Below are 19227 nucleotides of genomic sequence, written 5' to 3' on the forward strand. Positions count from 1 at the left end.
GCGACCCATCGCTGTAGGCTGTCGGCAAAGCGCTCATCATGTCAGCGGAGGCACGGACTGTCGGGTCTCCCGCACAGCTCAGTGGTCATTTTTAGCCCGTCATGTCAAAAAGAGCCGCTTACCTCATGGCGCGACCTGTCAGGACAAATTCTGCGCTCTCTCCGCTCGGGCTCGACCAATTTGTAGCTCCGCTCAAAGATAGAGGCAAAAATGAATGAGTCTGTGTGTGCGCTGCACCGTCTGTGGGGTTTGGGTAAAAAAAAAATATTAAGAGGGGAAAATAAGAAAAAAAATCCCGAAAGTTGAAAAGAGTTTCCGTTAAATCCTACATGTTCATGAGAGTTCAGGTCATCGAAAAATAAAAGAGTGGAGACACCCACAATTTCTCGAGTTCTTCTGACGCACTTGGACCAACGCGATGCTCCGCTGTGCCGCTCTGCTGCCGCTCGGCTGCCGCTCAGTGTCGCTACAAGTGCTGCATTCAGGGACCTCAGGTGCTTCTTTATCTGGAAGTCTTAGAAACACAGACTACACCTATTTTTACGATGCTATTTTTTACAGCTGTTGTTTGAAAGAAGATATGTGTCCTAATTTCTTAGTCAATACATGTCTTAGTAAAACAAGCCTTTGTATAACTCTGTGTTTGTGGTTTAACCATCTTCACAAAGGTACCCAAATGCAGCATTTAACGCATATGTGGAAAGAGCACGGGCCTCACGCATGTGCGTCTGGCAACAGCAGTTGTCCTGTCCAAAAAGTTGTGGGCCATTCTCTGGCCTTGCCCTTGGACACACAGGTTTGCACCAATAAGCCGGTGTTTTGTTTAAAAACAAAACGTGAGTGGTGTTAAAATTAGGCCCCACAATTATGATTTTCCGGTTTTGTTTCTTGATGAGTTTCACAAAATGCCTAGTTTAATTTAAGTTGTCCTGCAACCATGTTAGAGCCTAAGTGAGGAGGTCCAGAATTATGGAGATGTTCATTAAAACAAACAATGTAGGCAAACATTTTGATTAGTTTGTGGGCAAAATTGATGGCTGTTGATGGGTTCAAATATAATAATTGAATATAATAGATCCATGGTTCAAAGGAGTATACTGGCTATAATGTCAGTTCACGCGCCCATCCAGAAGGTGGCAGTATAATACAAAAAGGCAAGAGGAAGGCGGGGAAGGAAGAAGGAGCTCGGCTGTTGCTGATGTGTTCTTGTGGAGCTAGTCCATTAGCCTCGCGCTGTGACAGACTTCCCCAGAGAGTTCAGTCCAAGAGTCCCTGTTCTGCTCCAAAATGCCTTATTTTCAGACGTGGGAAGAGTTCGCACGTGCAGCAGAAAAACTGTACTTGACAGATCCAATGAAGGTATTGTATATTTGTGCTTCAATGTCGACAGTGTTCTTACTTAGCCTAGCCGACTAGCTATCTCTTGAGTGCTCACAAGTGTTTGTGTTTTTGCTACAGGTCCGAGTCGTTCTCAAATACCGACACTGCGACGGAAATCTTTGCATAAAAGTCACGGATAATGCAGTGGTGAGTGGTCACAAACTGTAACCAGGGTCAAGACACAACCTCGGGTCAATTGCGTTACAGGCTCGGTTGACGGATCTGTCCCAGTAAACTTTCGTGATTAATTTTTGAGTGCTAGATTTTTAGCCAGACAACAGAACTTCTATGCGGTGCTTTTGCTCTGCAGTGCTGCCAGATTATTGATGGACTTATGGCTGACTACAAGAGCCCAGGGGCATTAGGCTCTGTTGACTCGTCATTAAGACATCAGGGCTGCGTCTGAAACCATCAAATTGTAGCCTCTAAGCACTAACACTAGCAACTAACTCCTTAACCTTTCATCGGCTGTTAGACCTCTATGCAGTTAGTGAACTAGAGCTTCAGCAGCATTTGCACAATCCCTCCATCCTGAAACAGGGGAAGGGGAAGTGACCTCACCAACAGCTGTTTTTCTTCTTCTTTAAAGTTATTGGTGGAGTGCAGGCCAAACAAAAGTGCATGTCGCCCCCTAGTGTACAGTGTCCAACAACAACATAGTGTCCAAACAAAGACATTTAAGGAGAAAAATAATCCAAATGATCCATACATTTCCCTTTAGTGTTATTTTATTTCAACAGCTGTTTCATAAAACTACAGTAGCAAATGATCCATGTGGCTTAAGTTTCTACTAAATGAAAACAAAAGCATTTAATCCGTTTCCTGAGTTTCCTCTTTAACACTGACATGTGACTGAGCTGTGGAGACGACAACATGGATTTTGTCACTTTTATAAAGTTTGGCTTGTGCAGAATCTTAATTTTTAATTTATTATTATTTTTATCATTAAATGTGCTCCTGTCAATCAACAGTGGTTGCGCATGAATCACGCGAGGGGGGTGGGGGGTTTGGCGCAGTGGCTTGTGGGATGGCACATAGCTCCTAATCACCGGTTAGTTAGCATCAGAGGTCCCTATGCTAAAGTGGCCATGACAGTTAGCATCGAGGCTCCTTTTCCTAACTACTTCCTAACTGACAGACCAATTCGGAAGCAACTTGCCATGGCGGACGCTGATGCACATCCGGTTTGGCGTAAGAGCTCTTAGCAATTTGATGGTTTCGGAAGGAGCCATCAGGACTTTCTAGATGTTGCTAGCTTCTGGCGATTGTCTTCCTTTTAACTTGGAGTTTACTCCTAAAAAGTAGTGCTGAAAACTTCTTCTGCTGTTTCTTCCAAACTGACTTGGTGATGTTTGTTAGTGTTTACAGTACAAAACGGACCAGGCCCAGGACGTGAAGAAGGTTGAGAAGCTTCATGGAAAACTGATGAGACTGATGGTTTCCAAGGAAACGCACAGTGCTATGGAGACGGACTGAGATGCTTCAGTGCTGCAGATGTGGACTAAGTTTCATTGGTGATAGAGGTGACTCCTGAGAGAGCCCCAGCGATGTGGCCCACGCAGAGTTCTTTTTTACTTTTTCAACTAAAGCTTCATTACTGCATCATCAGTGTATGAAAAGGAGCAAAGGGCCGAAGTTTGTTTTTCCTTATGGACCTGTGACACTCGGAGACATGTGGTGGACATTATGTCATTTGTGGCAAACAACATTTCTTTTACTGAGAAATATGTCATAATACAATGCATACAATCTCATACAATAAACTGTTAATTCCATATTTGTTGTGTGTTATGTATTATGCCTTGCACGCCTGTGTTTACAAGTTTCTCAGAGTGCTACAGTCATTATTAATTCACAACACACTGTAAGTTACAATCGTCACCGCTGCCCTGGGGTAGACCGGCTGCAAAGGAGACTGCCAATCTGCGCCATCAGCCCCTCTGACCTCCACAACCTTGCACAACCAAGGTGGGTTACGTGTCTTGCCCAAGGACACAACAGTCTGCACCTGCTGGAGCCAGAATAAAGAACTTGCCTAATTTAGGTAAATTGTCATAAATTGTTTCAGGTTTTAATTCAGTTCTATTGATTAACCAACTAATCATGGAACCAAGAAAATATATTTTCTATATAATATTGCTGCTACCTCGGGTAACATAAAACCATACATTGTATAATCTAGTACAACCACAGTAAGGTTAAAATAAGAGCATAGTTATTGTGTCTGGTTTGCTCCGCCCTCGGTTCTGACGGTGCGCTCCCGTGGCTCTTACGTCACTAGTCGTTGTAGACTTTGTGACTGAGCGCGGAGCTGCGGACTTGCATCGCAGGCCAGCTCCTGTCTGCAGGTATCCGTCACTCAGGTGAGCCCTCTCCGCCAGTATCGGCTTCGTAAGGACAGTGCTGTGTCGGTGTCTCTTAGTCACTCGTAGCGGACACTGCGCTCGACACAGACGCTCATGATATCGCTGCAGGGCCTGACCACTAGCCTCAAACTTCTCGGTACTTGTTCTACAGTCGTGGCTGAGCTGTAGTACGTGCGTTGCTGGGTAGACGGTGAACTTTGTACGCACTTTCAACTTAACTTGAGAGACTTATTATTCCAAAACGCTGCTGGTCAAACCGTGTTCTTGCTCCTTTTGAGTGGGAGATCGTGGAGTCTTAAAGTATTGAAATCCTCCTTGGTCATGACAATATTTTTCCTAGGAAAGATATTCATGTGTTTTTCAGTTTATGCATATACCATTGAAATAACAAGTATCTCTTATTAATCAATCAATAGTTTTAGCTGATTTCTGATTATTCTGTGACTCACTCACCGGTGCAAAATATCACAGTTGGGAATGTGTGTAATGGGAGGGGTGATTTGTATCTGGATATGATCCAAATGAACTGTGTTATAGCGACCTTCACCCCCTGGCTAGAACATAACTCTTGTGGTTAAACTTGACCGTTGCTCAGTAATGTCTTATTTCTACTACTTTGTGACTGGCGCTTAGTGGTGATATATTTTTAAAATCTGTGTATTGTCATTCTAGGTTGTCCTATTCTGTTTCCTGGCATCATGTTGTTTGAGGTCCTGTTGGCTGTGGTGGTGGGAGCGGTCATCTGGTTTGTGATGAACAAGCTAAGAGGCCCAGAAGTCCTAAAGACAGAGGATGGCTGGTGGGGTGTCGGGGAGAGACCGGAAGCTGGGGAGGACACTACAATTCAGCCTTTTCATCTCAGCACCAGTGATGCAGAGCTGGAGGTCTGCCCCTGTTTACACTAAAACCCCTCTAAATGGCTCATTATTTCATGTGACAAGTCAGACTATCCATTTCACTAGAATACTTTTATCCATAAAGTCTTTTCCTTGGAGTAAAACTAGAATTAATGCTAATCACCAGCATTGCCTCATCAAACTAAGTAACTCTGTAATTATACGCTTTAACACTGTTGTTTGTCTTTACTAGGATCTCCACCGGCGGCTGGATCAGACCAGATCTGTGCCCTCGCTCCACAACAGCCAGTTTAACTACGGCTTCAACTCAGAGTATCTGCAAAAAGTCATCTCATACTGGAGAAACAATTTTGATTGGAGGAAGCAAGTGGAGAGAATTAACCAGTATCCTCATTTTAAAACCAACATTGAAGGTCAGTGCTTCCGTGCTTCTCATTGTAATCCCTGGCCAGTACTAGACTTTGATTTGCCCCGGTAGGTCTTGATGTTCATTTTGTGCATGTGAAGCCCCGGAGTGTCCCCGAAGGCACGAAGGTGATTCCTCTCATCATGGTCCACGGCTGGCCTGGGTCTTTCTATGAATTCTACGGCCTCATACCTATGTTAACAGAGCCATCCCAGCCTGAGCGCTGTATATTTGAGGTGGTGTGCCCCTCCATTCCTGGCTATGGATTTTCTGAAGCGCCCCATCAGAAAGGTGAGCTCAGTGATGTTTGAGTCTTTGGTCCAGTGTGTATTTTTTAGTTGAAAGACCCAGGGACATTAGTACATTGGCCTTTGTCTGACCTCTATGAGATCGTTACACCAAACTATTGAATGCTTGTGTTTTCTTACTATTCTTTGTTCTTTGTACAGTTGCCAACAACATTTATAATAATTATTTATTATTTATTATTGATGTGCTTTTTCTCAGGTTTTGATTCAGTGTGTGCTGCACGCATCTTTCACAAACTCATGAAGCGCCTGGGCTTCGAACAGTTCTATGCTCACGGAGGCGACTGGGGTTGGTTGGTCACCACCAACATGGCGCAGCTGGAGCCAAAGTGAGTATAATCCACTATTTCCTCCACAATGTTCTGAGCTCACAGTAAAGGCAATGGTGTGTTTCAGGACAGTTACAGGCTTACATGTTAACTTTGCCCCACCCCAGCCAGGGCTGCTGGTTACTCTCTCCATCCTTCTGGGCAAGAGCTTCCCAAAGCTGTTTGGCTTCACTGCCATGGATTTGGAGCGTCTTTACCCTGCTGTGCAGAAGCAACTGGTTGAGCCCCTCCTGGAGTCGGGCTATATGCACATTCAGGCCACCAAGCCGGACACAGTGGGTAAGAGCCTCACCCCAGCTACAGCCACATTTTAAATCAGTGAAAATAACAATTGCAAAATTTCAACCACTATCAAACTGACCTTTGTCCGATTTTCAAAGGGGTGGTTTCTTAGTGTTTCATTAGTTGTGATCAACTACTTTTTATTGGAAGAATAGCTAAGCATCTGACCCCTCATGTGGACCTAGATAGGCCAAGATATCTGATAAAAGCAGAAATATAAACCCGTCCTTAACTCAACATAACTACACAGAGAGAAGTGAATCAGGTTCTGAAGTGTTTGTGTTCACAGGTCGGGCACTCAACGACTCTCCTGTTGGTTTAGCTGCTTACATTCTGGAGAAATTCACCACTTGGACAAGCAAGGACTTCAGAAACCTAGAGGATGGAGGTCTCACCAGGTGAAGTACAAGTTCTGCCAACAGGGCTGGAACTAAACTATTCCAATGTATATATATTGAGTTCATATAAATGTAAAAGTTTATTTCATGACAAAAACAATTCAGGGCTCTTTGTTTAAGAATACAAATGCACTGTTTCTTTCTCATACAAAAACTCCTGCACATCTCGATGTTTTATGTTCATGTACACAACCAATTTGCTCAAAGTTTGTCCAGACCCTTTAGCCCATAAAGACCACAAAAAAGGCAAACGTCCTCTGCAGTTGTTCAGCCACATTACCAAAGTCATTGTTCCCATAGGCTTTCTCTATTTAACCCAGTATTCTGTTTCTTTCCCGTGTGCACAGGAAGTTCTCTCTTGATGATCTCCTCACCAACATCATGATCTACTGGACCGCAGGCTGCATCACCTCCTCCATGAGGTTTTATAAAGAAAACTTGAGCCAAGGTCTCAACAGGCCGCACACACGGTGAGTGACTGGAGCAGGCGCCTGGCGGAGGTTTGCGGCGCTGTTTCACACTGATAAAGACCCTCTTGTTTCCCCCCAGAATCCCAGTGGTGGTTCCTTCCGGGTATGCCTGCTTCCCCAATGAGCTCATGCACTCTCCGGAGCTGTGGGTCCGACAGAAGTACCACCGGCTGGTGAGCTTCACGCCCATGCTCCGAGGAGGACACTTTGCTGCGATGGAAGAGCCGGAGCTGATGGCAGAAGATATCAACAAGTTTGTTCATATAGTGGAGAGACAGAAGAAATAAAGGCAGATTGAAGAGATTGAAATAGGCAATAGGGGGCTTTGGACACAACTGCCGTTTGCTATATTATCCTAGTTTTTAGAAGCATTTATGATTGACTCTAGGAGAAATTTAAAAGGTTATAGGCAGTGGGTCAAGCCAAATCATGCCATTTGTTTCTTCACTGGAATTTTGTAGGTGAAATATTTTGAAGATCTAAAATAATCTCTGTGTCTTTGGACTTAAACTAGCATTACACTGTATAGCTGTGCATGTGACCAATAAAGCTGATCGTCCGAACAAACCAACATAAGCTGCTTTTGGAATTCAGATAAATAAGGCTGGGGGCAGTCATATCCACAATCTTGGCCTATTTTCCATTTCTGACATCTGCAATATAATTTCCAGACAATAGCTTTTAAAAAATACATTTATTTATTTATTTATTTTAACCACCCACAGTAGTTGATCTCCCTGTTGTAGAGCAAAAATTCAGCTCTAAATCACTCTCCACGTCTCCACAAAGGTGGATATTCTTATTTACATTGCTTCTAGCATCATTTGGTACTGATGAAAAAGTAATTTGAGTTACTTTAAAGAGAGAGTACCTAACTGAAGTAATATTCCCATGATGACTAGATAAAGACATTTCCTGGTCCAGCAGTTGCATCTCTGTAGTGTCGCTCTGCCCCAAACTTCCATTCCCACTACAGTCCAGATGTTAGCAGAGCTACATGTTTCCCAAGCCCCCCAGTGCCCTGGGACAGCCCCCCCAGGCCTGACTGGCTGTTTGCTCCTCTTGGCAGCCATGCATCTAGGGGAGGATGGGGACGCCGGCGCAGGGAGATAAGGACCCCTCATTACCTCACCCGATAAGGTAACATGCGCAGACGCAGGCAGATTGGCTCTGCAGATGCGCTGGAGGGTCGCACTGTGATCAGGTGCTGCTCAGCTAAGTACTATTAACTTTTTGTTTTGGTGGAGGCGTTGTATTTTTTGCAGAATAAATCATGACTTCTTTAACTAACCCTTGAAGCATGCGCTCTTCAGACTAAGGAAAATCAAATTCTTCAAGTTCAAGGCCATTGTGAGCCGGAGCCAGCACTCTGAGCACGGATGGCGGTGAATCCTCTGGAAGCTCTCATGTCGGTGCAGCAGAGACTCAGCTCCAGCCCTTCCATGGATCCACAGAGGCAGGCGAGCGCTGGCAGCAGCCTGGCCCGGCGCTCCAGGACACGGGTGAGTGACCACTCTTATAAATACAAAGCCAGTGTCTTGAGCTTTAGTATTGGAATAGCATGTTTGTGCAGCAAGCCTCTAAAATGTACACACTATTATTTAACTACGGTCTAGTGTTTATAGTAGCTAAACAAAAACATTTATTTTGATTTTAAAAACAAGTAACCCATATGATGCATCCTCGGTTTGTTCAACAGGTGCAGACCAGCTCGATGCCCCTGCCACGGGCCCAAAGAAGTCAGCACTCTCCAGAAAATGCAGCCCGAGAGCGGAGCCGTGTACGCAACCTTCGACAAGCCTTCCACAGTCTGCAGGTCAGACCGCACCGTGTCACACACAAGGATAAACCCTGGGTTTGTTGCAGCCGTGCTCACCTTATTGGTTTGATGGGTGGACAAAAAATAATTTGCTGTGCAAAAAAAATCTGTTGAGGACCAAACCTCTGTGGAGCAAATCAATACAAAAGGTTTAGTTCAGAAAAATAAGAAAATTTAGCAGTTCAAGTTTTTTTTTATTTTAGAGAGAATGAAATATTCTTCTTTTCAGAAGTCAAATTGTAGTGGCGCAACACCATCAAATATGTCATCGTCATCACAGAATGTAAATAGGGTGACATTCACATATTTTAAAGAAGTATGAACTCAACTGCAATGTCTACTGGTCTAATAAACAGCCATAACATTAGTTCATTTCAGTCCTATTTATAAGCTCACATGAGAGGTGAGGGTGAGTTTAAAGTGTGACATTTCACCCAAAAGCCAGATATTGTTTAGACTCAAGGCCCTGTGTGACAAGCCTTCAGTGGAAACTAAAACCGGCCCCCTGTTGTCCACAGGCAGCTCTGCCCTCTGTGCCCCCTGACACCAAGCTCTCCAAGCTTGATGTGCTGCTCCTGGCGACCAACTACATCGCTTATCTGACAGAGACCCTGGACCGGGATGGGACCCTAGCAGAACACAACCTGCCTTCAAGACCAGGAGGATACCTGCATCCTGTGAAGGTTAGACCGATTGACAATGCTAATAAATACTGCTCCTTTCAGAATACACATGTCCATATTGTAGAATATTATTATCCAAATATCATTAAGGGCAACATTTGATTCGATGGTTCTACAATCAACTTATCAGCACTTTTTTATTTAAAGCTTGAAAGTTAAGGAAAGATTATTTTTGCATTCATCTTGAACGTAAATCATTCCACAGAATAATGAGCTGCCTTCACATACAAACAACTTTTGATAGTTAATTATTTTTATTTATTAAATGTATTTCTAAAGGCAAGTGCAACTACAGCATTTAACATATGAATGAAAAAGAGCAGAAAGTATGTCTGCCTATCAATAGTTGAACTGAATGATACCGTCTCTCTCACAGAAGTGGCCCATGCGCTCGCTGCTGTACTGCGGCAGTGTGGGGGATCTGCGCGCTCTGGATGGCACATGCACTGTGGTCCCTGCCTCTGATGCAGACAAAGAGTGAAACAACCCTTTCCAATCCCAGTTTCTCCAAATCTTTGACCGCTCTCCGGCTTCAGTCATTTTCAGAAACCACAAGTGACCTTTATGCTCACAGATTCTCCATGTTGTATCGTTTACCTACATTTGAAGCTCAGATCCACAAGGGCAGTAGTTTTGTGTCATGTCACGCTACCATAAAACCCATATGCTTTGCACTACGGAGCCAATATTAATCATGGTCATGTGCAGGGTGCTGTTCACAGGCCACAAATCTCTTCTTTTTTCCCCCCTGTAAGAGCACTGTGTAACTGTTCAGCGTGACACACGTCTTGCATTTATTTTAGCAGGTCACTTGTGCATGAATAAAAACACGATTTGTGTGTTTTGAAATGTATTTTTGTTTTCCCCCCTCATCATGTTAATTTTTCCTTGAAGAGTAAAACACTTGATATGGTAATGATGAAGACGAACTAGACAAAGCTGGGGCGGGGGTCCAAGTCCAAGGCTAACCCTATAAATCTATGGGGGGAGAGGACGGAGGAGTAGAGGGGGGCAGTCCTCATTTCCTGTGAAGAGTGCTGATTCATTTGGAGTTTTTGGACGTGTAAGCTGTAACTACCAGTGGTTGTAACAAAAGAACAGGGTTCATGAACAGGACTGTGATGCTACTTTCTTTAAAAATAAAAATGTATAGTTGTGTGTCAGTAATTGTAATGTTAAATCAGCTAAGTCCTCGATTGTGTAGAGGGAAACAAAATCACAAACAGGTGTGTAAGTTGGCAACAATTTAAGTTTAACAATTTAACAATTTAAAGAAGCAGTCACATTTAAATATAAAACAATGGTGCTTGATATCTAGAATCTGGAAATACAGAGTGAGATTGGAATGGGCAATTGATTGATTCTGATATGTTTATATTCACCCGCCTGTTTGATGAAATGGAAGAGAGCATCTGCATACTTCCACTATCTGCGCTCATTACAGAGAACACAGCACCGATTTATGGTGCGCCCCCACACTCCCTGTGCATTCTGTTCAGAGCGCCGCCCCCAGACGCCAACAGCCCTCACCTACGATACAAGACATGTACAAGACCCAACAACCCTCACCCTTCCTGGTTATCAGCTTATTTACTTTCTCCTAGTACTTTGCCTTGTTCTTTTTTTACACAATGACTCTTCACTTAGTCTTATTTAATCACAATATTTTTGAATTGGGTAGTACATTACCTTGACTTGTAACTCAAGCCCTAATTTTAATTTTTGTTTTCTACTCATTTTTCCCTTTACTTCATATTTTTCCTGCCGTGCTTATGGCCCATTTATTTATCCATTCATTTTAACTTTTACACTATTATAGATTATAGAGGTGATAACCAGTCCCAAATTAAGCCTCAAATCTAAGACAAGTTCAAGTTTTCTGCTTGGTATTTAAAGCCCTTTTAAATCTTTACAAATGCGATCAGGTTTGAATCATTCCCGCTGCTCAACAGTATTGGTGATGTTTAGCCTTGTGAGAACAAGTTAATGAAATTGTGTATGTATTTTTTAAGAAGCATTAAGTCTCAAGTCTAGTTGAACCAATTTTTAGTTCAATTTATCAAGTCAAGCCTCAAGTTAAAAAGTGACTCAAATCTGACTCGAGTCTGTTACTTCAAATCCTCTCCTCTGCTACCTACCTTTTTACTGCACACCGTCACGATCTCACAAAGTGCCACCCTGAAGGTGAATCAGAAATGATCAGACCACAAAAAGATTCATTAATTTATTGATTCATTGCCTGATGAACGGTTTGTGGATCAACTCTCGGCACAAGGGCAGATCCTCTCTCTTAAGTGGGCTTTTAAAAACGGCATTGCGTGTACTGGCTTTTGTGTAAAAATACACAAACTCATCCAAGTACATTATTATAATAGAATCTCTTGCCAACACTATTAACTGCCATAAAGTGATAAAATTTACTTTTTAATAGTCATTTCCAAATGCACGAGTTAAGGTTACACTATCCAAACATCAACATGACATTTTTATCAGGTGGATTTTGGACCCATTTCCACAAAACCAACACTTGCCGATGTCATCTGAATATGATTCTCCAGTGGCTGTGAACTAAAAGATTTATGCTTAATCCAGTTTTTGGAATGCAGTTAAAGGGAATTCTTGTGTGAAAAATAAATAAAGTAAATATTGTTATGAACAATATTTACGACTGTTGAACATTACTGAGTGTGGCGCTCTAAGAACAGCAGGAGGACAATAGATCGTCAATGCCACTAAATGAAGAATAAAACACGATTTACACTAAAAATAGCAGTACATGTTGGCACTTCAGCATCATCGAACACTTAAGTCTTTATGCCTGTAATGCACAGTGGTAGTTCCACATTTATAAAGTAATAAGACCTACTGAGAGGAGCTCTGTTAATACAGGGTTACAGCTGTGCTGGGATCAAGTACGGATTAATAAGGCACACACTTCAAGTAATTTCAGGTATGAAAAATGAAGTGATGGGGACTGGGACAGAACCATGGCAACAGTCAGAACATGGGATGTACATGGGCCGATGGAGGGTGACAATAGAAAAAATACTCAACATCCCATTTCTATTTCATATTCAAAAGTGTCCATGGTTCTTCCATATAAAATTACATTTCATCTAGAAAAATATATAATACAATACTAAATGCATCATAAAAAAATACACAGGCTTATTCATGAAAAGCAAAAGAACAATAATATTCTTTGTGCTTTGGAAAGCTTGAGGTATTTTTGGGGTCTGAACAAGAACAAGAAGATGCTACTTCTTGGCTCTTGAACTTTGCTACAAAATTAAGAAACTATGTTGATAGCACTCTATAGGTGAAGACGGGCACATCTGATCACAAGAATTCTTTGATTCCAAAAACATTTCAAAGAAAGAAATCACTTGTAAAAAGGCGTAACTGGCACAGTGCAGAGGACAATAATAAACAGACTCCCATCAGGAAGAAAGCAGAGCTGCTCAGTCAGTACATCGTCACATTTCAGATCCAAACATTCATTCTCAGCCTGGAATGTAGCACATTGTGCTTCAGTCAAAAATAATTAAATGGCAAAACCCTGAAATTTACACAATTCACGGACAGACAATCACAGCAGCAAATAGTCTATTAAGACACTTAACAAATATGACTTTTCCCTCCGTTGGTTGTACAAAAATGACCACAGTCAGTGCACTTATTTGGTAAAATGTGTGGGTAAGTGAATAAAGGGGAGTGCCTCCTCACAGCGCCGTTTCCTGGACATCGAGTCCCACAACAGGCACCAGGCAGCTGCACTTCTCATTCTCATCTGAGGCGTCTATTTTGCTCTCCAGATCATCCACGGTGTCCTCTTTACACAAGGATGTTGTTCCATTGGGGGCTTCTGTCTGCTTACAGCACGGACTGGTCTCTCCAATCTGCCCACAAATATCAAACATATCAATGTTTAAGCCCGAACTGTCCTAAAACATGAAATATGGTGCCCTTATAACAGAATAAAGGCACCACTTCTTAATACTACAGTGAAAACAAATCACCATTGAATTCTTAGCCGTCCTCATTATTAAACTATTGGTTCTTTAGAAAGTTATGTCCCATAAACCTGACCTATTTAGTATAATCAGAAATAAGGTGTGCTAATCTGAGGTAATTCTGCATATTTTCATAATACAAATCAGGACAAGAACAAAAAAGAGAAGATCTGTGTGTCTACCTTTGGTGCTAGAGGCATCCTGCAGCACAACTTTTCTCTGTATCGCTCAGGCAGAAAAAACAGGAGCGTGGACAGAACCGGGAACACCGTACCAGGGGTGAGCTCGCTCTCCTTCATAGGACCTGTCCAGATGCACAAACACTGAGAACAGCCTACAGACACTGCTACATTTGCTTTAACTTAAATTTCAGTTGTAGTTTTACAACAATGTGGCACTGACACTATTATCAACTGAACACTGTTATTTGTTCAAACATTCTCTTGCTGAGGGGTTTAAGATGGTAACAAAAATAATCTTGCATGAAAAAGTGTGAAGAGTACCTGTTATGAAGCTGACCAGCAGTCCCACAATCACTACAGTGGTGGAGTTATGAGCACTGTACCACATGTAAGACAATGAGTAGAGGGCCTCAACACCTGCTGGTCTACAGAGGAAAACAGTCACATTCACATTCACATTCTCATTCAGATATGTGCTGTTACCTTGGTTTAGAGGTTGGGTTAGTCAATAATGACGCCAATGTTGTGCTTTCAAAAACAGGAGCCATGGTGGTGTTCAGGAGGGGTACAGTGGCAGAGTTTGACATACGCATCATGAAACTGCCAATGCCAACCCAGAAAGCCATAGCAAGACCAGCTATCAGTCCAACCACTGCGCCCTGCGGAGACAGAGCCTCATCAACAGCAGCAAACACAATCTATAGTAGGGATTATCAATGACTCCGAGACACTTACGGTGGGGTTTGCCCAAGGAAAGAACATGCCCAAACAGAATACACCCAGTAAAGGACCGCCAATCATCCCAAAGATACTGAAGGCAGCCTAAGGACATACAATCACTGGGTCAACAACAAGTCTGAGGGTACTACATCCAGAAACTAAAAAAAGAAATATACCTGCAACACTGAGCCCATTCTGGAGGCTATGTAGGCCATGGCTAGACAGACAAGACCATAGGCTAACGCTGATGAAGCATAAACGAATAAATGAATCATAAATCTACTGTATGTGTGCAATATGTTCAGGGCTCATACCAAGTCCTTTGGACAGCAGTGTAGCTCTGGATTCTGCCATGGCTGGGAAATGGGGTTTTATTAGGTCCTCCATAGTTACAGTGGCCAAGGAATTGAACGCTGACGATATGGTGCTGGTAAAAGAAAACACTAATACTAAGCAATAGGAAACTGAAGTTTACAAAAAGACCAAACAATGCTACTGGCTTAATTCAGCATGTGACAAATATGGGTTATGAAATTAACTATACTAAGTACTATACAAGTTCTTTGAACTGAAATAAGTTTGCACATTTATGCACCTCAAATGAATAAATAGGCTCAGACTGTAACCAAACTCTACATGTGGTGGAATTGACAATGAATCTACCATTGATCTAGCAGACGTACCTGAGTGCTCCACTGAAAAGACAGGCTACAAAGAGTCCAGGGAGACCAGGCAGATCCCTGAAGACATCCATGACAAAGTACAGCACCATCTGGTCTCCAGAAACACAAAATGAACCATTATCCGAGCCACATTGTATTTATTATGCCCATAGTAGCTTTATTGGAAACTCTTTTATGTTTAGTTTAAAGTTTGTTTTCTTGTTGAACCAATAAGGAGAACCTGAGCCTTACCTGGTCATTAGTTTTGACATAACCCTTGTCCAGTGGGCTATCCTCTCCATAACGAGCAAACATTACAAGGCCCATCAAACAGCCCAGGCAGAGGACAATTTGCTGGCATGGGAAAACTACATAGCACGACCTGTAGAGGGTGGAAAGTGACCACAGTATTAGAAAGAAAATGGCCAAATGTAGTTTAAATAGAGTCCAATTAGAAGGGTGATAAAACATACATAACTGCTTCTTTTTCAGTGCGAGAGCTGAGGTATCGCTGAACTTGTGCCTGGTTGACCCCATACAAAGCCAGCATCAGGAAAATTCCACCCACAGACAATGTCCAGAACGTGTGCCGCTCCAGAGGGTCTGGGTTTAGGCTACACAGTTTAAGACATATCATTAGAGTCTCTTGGCAAAGGGTATGGTACAAAAGAATGTGACAAGTAACGCTGCGTGATATGAGAAGATGTAACTGTCTTAAATATTATGGTCATATTGCATAAAAAAAAAAAAAAATAGTAATAGAGTAATAATAGAGTAAATCAGGACCAAAACAAGGCTAAAATTTAGTCAAATTCTGAAAATTATGGCTAATACCTGAGTAGCAGGCCATAGGGATTAAGTGATAAAGCGAGATTTTGATGAAAGAAAGAAAACCCACTCTAGTCCAGAAATTCGACTCCCATTCATCGCCTTCTTCCACACCTGGCTCATGCCTCCTGCCTGACTGGCCCCCACCACGATGACCGCTAACTGTCCAGCGAACATCACCACAGTCTGGAACACGTCAGTCCATATGACGGCCTTCAGCCCCCCCTGTCACAGAAAAGACTTTAACACTACATTTCGACCCAGTCAAAGTCACAAACTCATGCAGTCCTACCAGTGCAGTGTACACAGTGCACACCAGTCCCATAGCTAGCACCGCCCCCCAAAGGTCAAAACCGGTCACTAGAAAAAGAAATCGGTGTTAATCAAGTAGTAGATGGTCTGCTAAATGTCCAAGTTTGATGGAAAAATTGCACACTGTACCTGCATTCAGTGCCAGCGCAGGAGCGTAAAGGACAACACCCATGTAAATGACCTGCAGGAGAGAGGACTTCAAAGTTAGCAGAATCTGCAGACATTTCTAATGCAACAAAACTAGTGAGAGAACAATGGTAATAATAATGTTAATTAGAAAAGTACAAAGTGATCTACAAATGGTAACTTTTCTTTAAGACCATTAAAGTGTCAGGAATTGAAAATGACTGAATAAGTTGTCTAGATATACTTAATATGTTAAGAAGTTACCATCTGAAAGATGAAGGTGATGGTTCCACAGACTCGGACTGTTTTGTTGAAGCGAAGTTCCAAATACTGTCAAAACAAAAGGAGGACTGTATTGTATTCTCTCAGAGTCATTGTTTTCCAGATTTTCCAGATTTTTGAGATTTGAGAAGACACTGAGTCATCAGAGAGAAATCAGTACAAAAAAAAAAAAACATCCATTAAAGTTCATCTGAACAAAGTTTTCTTTATTTTAAAAGCAGTGTTGTGTCCATAACTGAACTGGACCACAGATGGCCACGAACAATGTATTGGGGGGACACTAGGGCAAGAACGCCAACCTAGGATTGTCTTAACAAACAAAACATTCGACAGTGTGGGGAACAATATTTGAGAGAAGTGTCATTGTGTCCATAGAAAAGGTTTTGTCTTTGAGGTCACCCCATGAAAAATGAAAGCAGAAACAAAAGTGCTTACATTTTTGTTGAGTGTAGCATTGATAACAGTTGTATTGCAGAGTTTGTTGACAATGGCCACTATAATATCGCTCACTATAATTGCATTATAGTGAGCGATCCTCATGTTCTTATTGCATACTGTCAATACTGCTAACAGTTTTTAATGGCAACGACTAAAAGCCGCCTTTTTAAACTTGCGTACGCGAGACATAATGTCTCTGAGATCATATTGCACTAAACACAGGCAAATAAAAAGATCAATCATGAAGCTGGAACACAGGTACTTCATTTACCTCGTAGGCGCTGGACAGGCGCAGTCTATAGAACACCGGAATAAAGACATGAGCTGGAATGAGAAGGCCCAAAAAGTAGGAGCAACCCAGGAACCAGTACTGCGTCCCAAAGGTGTAGACCTCTGATGGGGCTCCCAGGATGGCCACAGCTGACTGAAAGGTAGCCAGGAGGGACAGTGACACAGGCAGGCAGCTCATGGATCGATCAGCCATCAGGAACTCCTGTTGCACATCAAAATGGGTTGCCTAACAATCAATTTTTCTTTCATCTCAAACCTACAGCATGTAATCAATGTTTGGAAGTATTCTTGGGAACTGAGCAATCTTGATGGCAAATCCCTCTCAAAAAACAGCACATGATGCAGAAACACCCAAAGTCATCCAAATCTCTTGTAAAGAGATCAAACAATCCTTCCATCCATGTATGGAATAAAACACAGTTCCAGGTTTTTCATTAGGGAGTTTAACCTGGTTAATATCTCTAAACAGTGAATTTAGCATATTATAGTAAAAAAGACTCAAAGTTATTAACAAAAGAGAAAAAAAAATATTGATTTTCAATCATCCGTATGCTACGAGGAACACAAAGAAAACATTGTGTGGACTGAAGAGACCTGAATATATCTTTGTATTTGTGTGTGTGTTTACCACAGGACCTTAAGGTTTTCATATTACTTAGCTAGGATTACAAGTATCAGCTACTCACCTGTGTTGTGCGCTGGCGACCTCCAGACAAGGCATAAAAGAGGCCAATACCGGCTGAAGCTACCAGCAAAATAGCAAAAATGACATAGTCGACTGTGGTAAAGTGCATGAGGACAACATCCCCCATGCTGATGCGTCTGGAGGGTCACAACGTTAGAGGAAGAGCCTGACCCATAGGTGACCTGAAGACATACAGCAAACAGCATATTGTTTGTTTAAATAATAACAATAACAATAAATATTACATAATATATTATTCAGTGGTGGTAAGCTACATTAGCTAAGCTACAACCACTCATTCACCTATTCTAGCCTATTGTATATGGAGGAAACCTATGCAGACACGGGGAGAACATGCAAACTCCACACAAAAAGGCCTGTCCAGCTCGGGGATCAAACCTGGAACCTTCTTGTTGTGAAGCATGGGCACAAACCGCTGTGCTAGATCTAGATCAGGGGTGTCAAACTCATTTTGGGTCGCGGGCCGAAATTCAGCTCCCATGGCGGGTCGCGGGCCACATATAATAGAGAAAATGTTTCCAATAAATGAATAATAATAAGCTGTGATTTGATCAAAGCCCCAACTTGACTGTAGCTTCATTAATGACAACGGCTTACACTTGTATTGCACTTTACAAGCCGGTGTCACAAGTTCTTGAAAGTGCAGTCGTCATTATTCATTCACTTGGTGGTGGTAAACTGTTATTGAAGCCACAGCCGCCCTGGGGCAGACTGTCCATTTACCACATGGCTATATAATGTGTTGTTCATATCCTGAGCTCTTATTATGTCAGTTCCCTCTGCTGGACACGTGTGGCACTCTATCCTTTTTTTCTTATTTAATGCCCCCTAGTGGCTAGAATGAGCATTCTGGTTATTCTTTAAAAATGCATTACTCCGCACAGGAATGGGCTAGAGACTTACTTTTTTTTTTGACATAGAATTTATGCTCTACAGGGCAGCGGCCGGATTAAATCATCTCGGGCCGTATGTTTGACACCCCTGATCTAGATCCTTTTGGTCATAGGCTTAATGGACACCACAGCACAAGTTGAATCCATGGCTTTCAATCGATCAATCATTAGAACATAGTAAAAAGGAAATATAACATGTTTTCTGAAATGCTAATTATTATTAATATTACTATATTAAATCAAGAATCCCTACCTTAAAGAAATTAAGGCACAACTGAGAAGTACAGTATTGGAGGACCCACGTACATCAGTGACCCCCACGCTCTGTGGAAGAAATAGTTCAACAGTTATATGAGCTTCATCAATATTATTCAGGCTGAGCAGATGCATGTGGAGCTTCTCAGAAATACCCGTCTCTAATGTTTGCTTTTACCAAATGAATCCTTGTGTTTTTACAGTATACAGTAACTGTCCTG

General features: G+C 42.2%; 5 protein-coding genes across 5 annotated transcripts in view; 3 read left to right on the top strand and 2 right to left on the bottom strand.

Moving 5' to 3' along the window:
- Nucleotides 1-438, bottom strand: part of enah (ENAH actin regulator) — a 30709-nt gene extending 30271 nt beyond the window's left edge. Inside the window, exon 1 of the mRNA XM_079571732.1 lies at nt 123-438. Within this exon, the coding sequence (XP_079427858.1) occupies nt 123-127 (5 nt within the window). The 5' untranslated portion in view covers nt 128-438. The remainder of the gene's footprint in view (nt 1-122) is intronic.
- Nucleotides 439-1178: 740 nt separating this feature from the next.
- srp9 (signal recognition particle 9) lies at nt 1179-3115 on the top strand. Its single transcript, XM_079572379.1, has 3 exons — nt 1179-1359; nt 1459-1527; nt 2740-3115. Exons 1-3 carry the CDS (start codon nt 1288-1290, stop codon nt 2854-2856), a joined length of 258 nt encoding a protein of 85 aa, XP_079428505.1. The 5' UTR covers nt 1179-1287; the 3' UTR covers nt 2857-3115.
- A 553-nt stretch (nt 3116-3668) lies between these two features.
- ephx1 (epoxide hydrolase 1, microsomal (xenobiotic)) lies at nt 3669-7111 on the top strand. Its single transcript, XM_079572407.1, has 9 exons — nt 3669-3743; nt 4419-4630; nt 4836-5016; nt 5082-5300; nt 5517-5646; nt 5714-5925; nt 6218-6326; nt 6674-6796; nt 6876-7111. Exons 2-9 carry the CDS (start codon nt 4445-4447, stop codon nt 7081-7083), a joined length of 1368 nt encoding a protein of 455 aa, XP_079428533.1. The 5' UTR covers nt 3669-3743; nt 4419-4444; the 3' UTR covers nt 7084-7111.
- A 594-nt stretch (nt 7112-7705) lies between these two features.
- Nucleotides 7706-10097, top strand: tcf23 (transcription factor 23). The gene is made up of 5 exons (XM_079572307.1): nt 7706-7936; nt 8044-8298; nt 8496-8612; nt 9134-9298; nt 9675-10097. Exons 2-5 carry the CDS (start codon nt 8176-8178, stop codon nt 9777-9779), a joined length of 510 nt encoding a protein of 169 aa, XP_079428433.1. The 5' UTR covers nt 7706-7936; nt 8044-8175; the 3' UTR covers nt 9780-10097.
- Nucleotides 10098-12144: 2047 nt separating this feature from the next.
- slc5a6a (solute carrier family 5 member 6a) lies at nt 12145-19068 on the bottom strand. The gene is made up of 17 exons (XM_079572361.1): nt 19005-19068; nt 17839-18019; nt 17133-17354; nt 16406-16471; nt 16145-16196; nt 15996-16063; nt 15774-15928; nt 15349-15489; nt 15128-15257; nt 14897-14985; nt 14528-14640; nt 14390-14457; nt 14229-14315; nt 13977-14152; nt 13815-13918; nt 13494-13615; nt 12145-13197 (listed from the first exon to the last, which is right to left on the bottom strand). Exons 2-17 carry the CDS (start codon nt 17962-17964, stop codon nt 13021-13023), a joined length of 1896 nt encoding a protein of 631 aa, XP_079428487.1. The 5' UTR covers nt 17965-18019; nt 19005-19068; the 3' UTR covers nt 12145-13020.
- Between the last annotated feature and the right edge of the window lie 159 nt (nt 19069-19227).

Source organism: Gobius niger (assembly GCF_951799975.1).
Source record: "Gobius niger genome assembly, chromosome: 15".
Classification (NCBI taxonomy): Eukaryota; Metazoa; Chordata; class Actinopteri; order Gobiiformes; family Gobiidae; genus Gobius; species Gobius niger.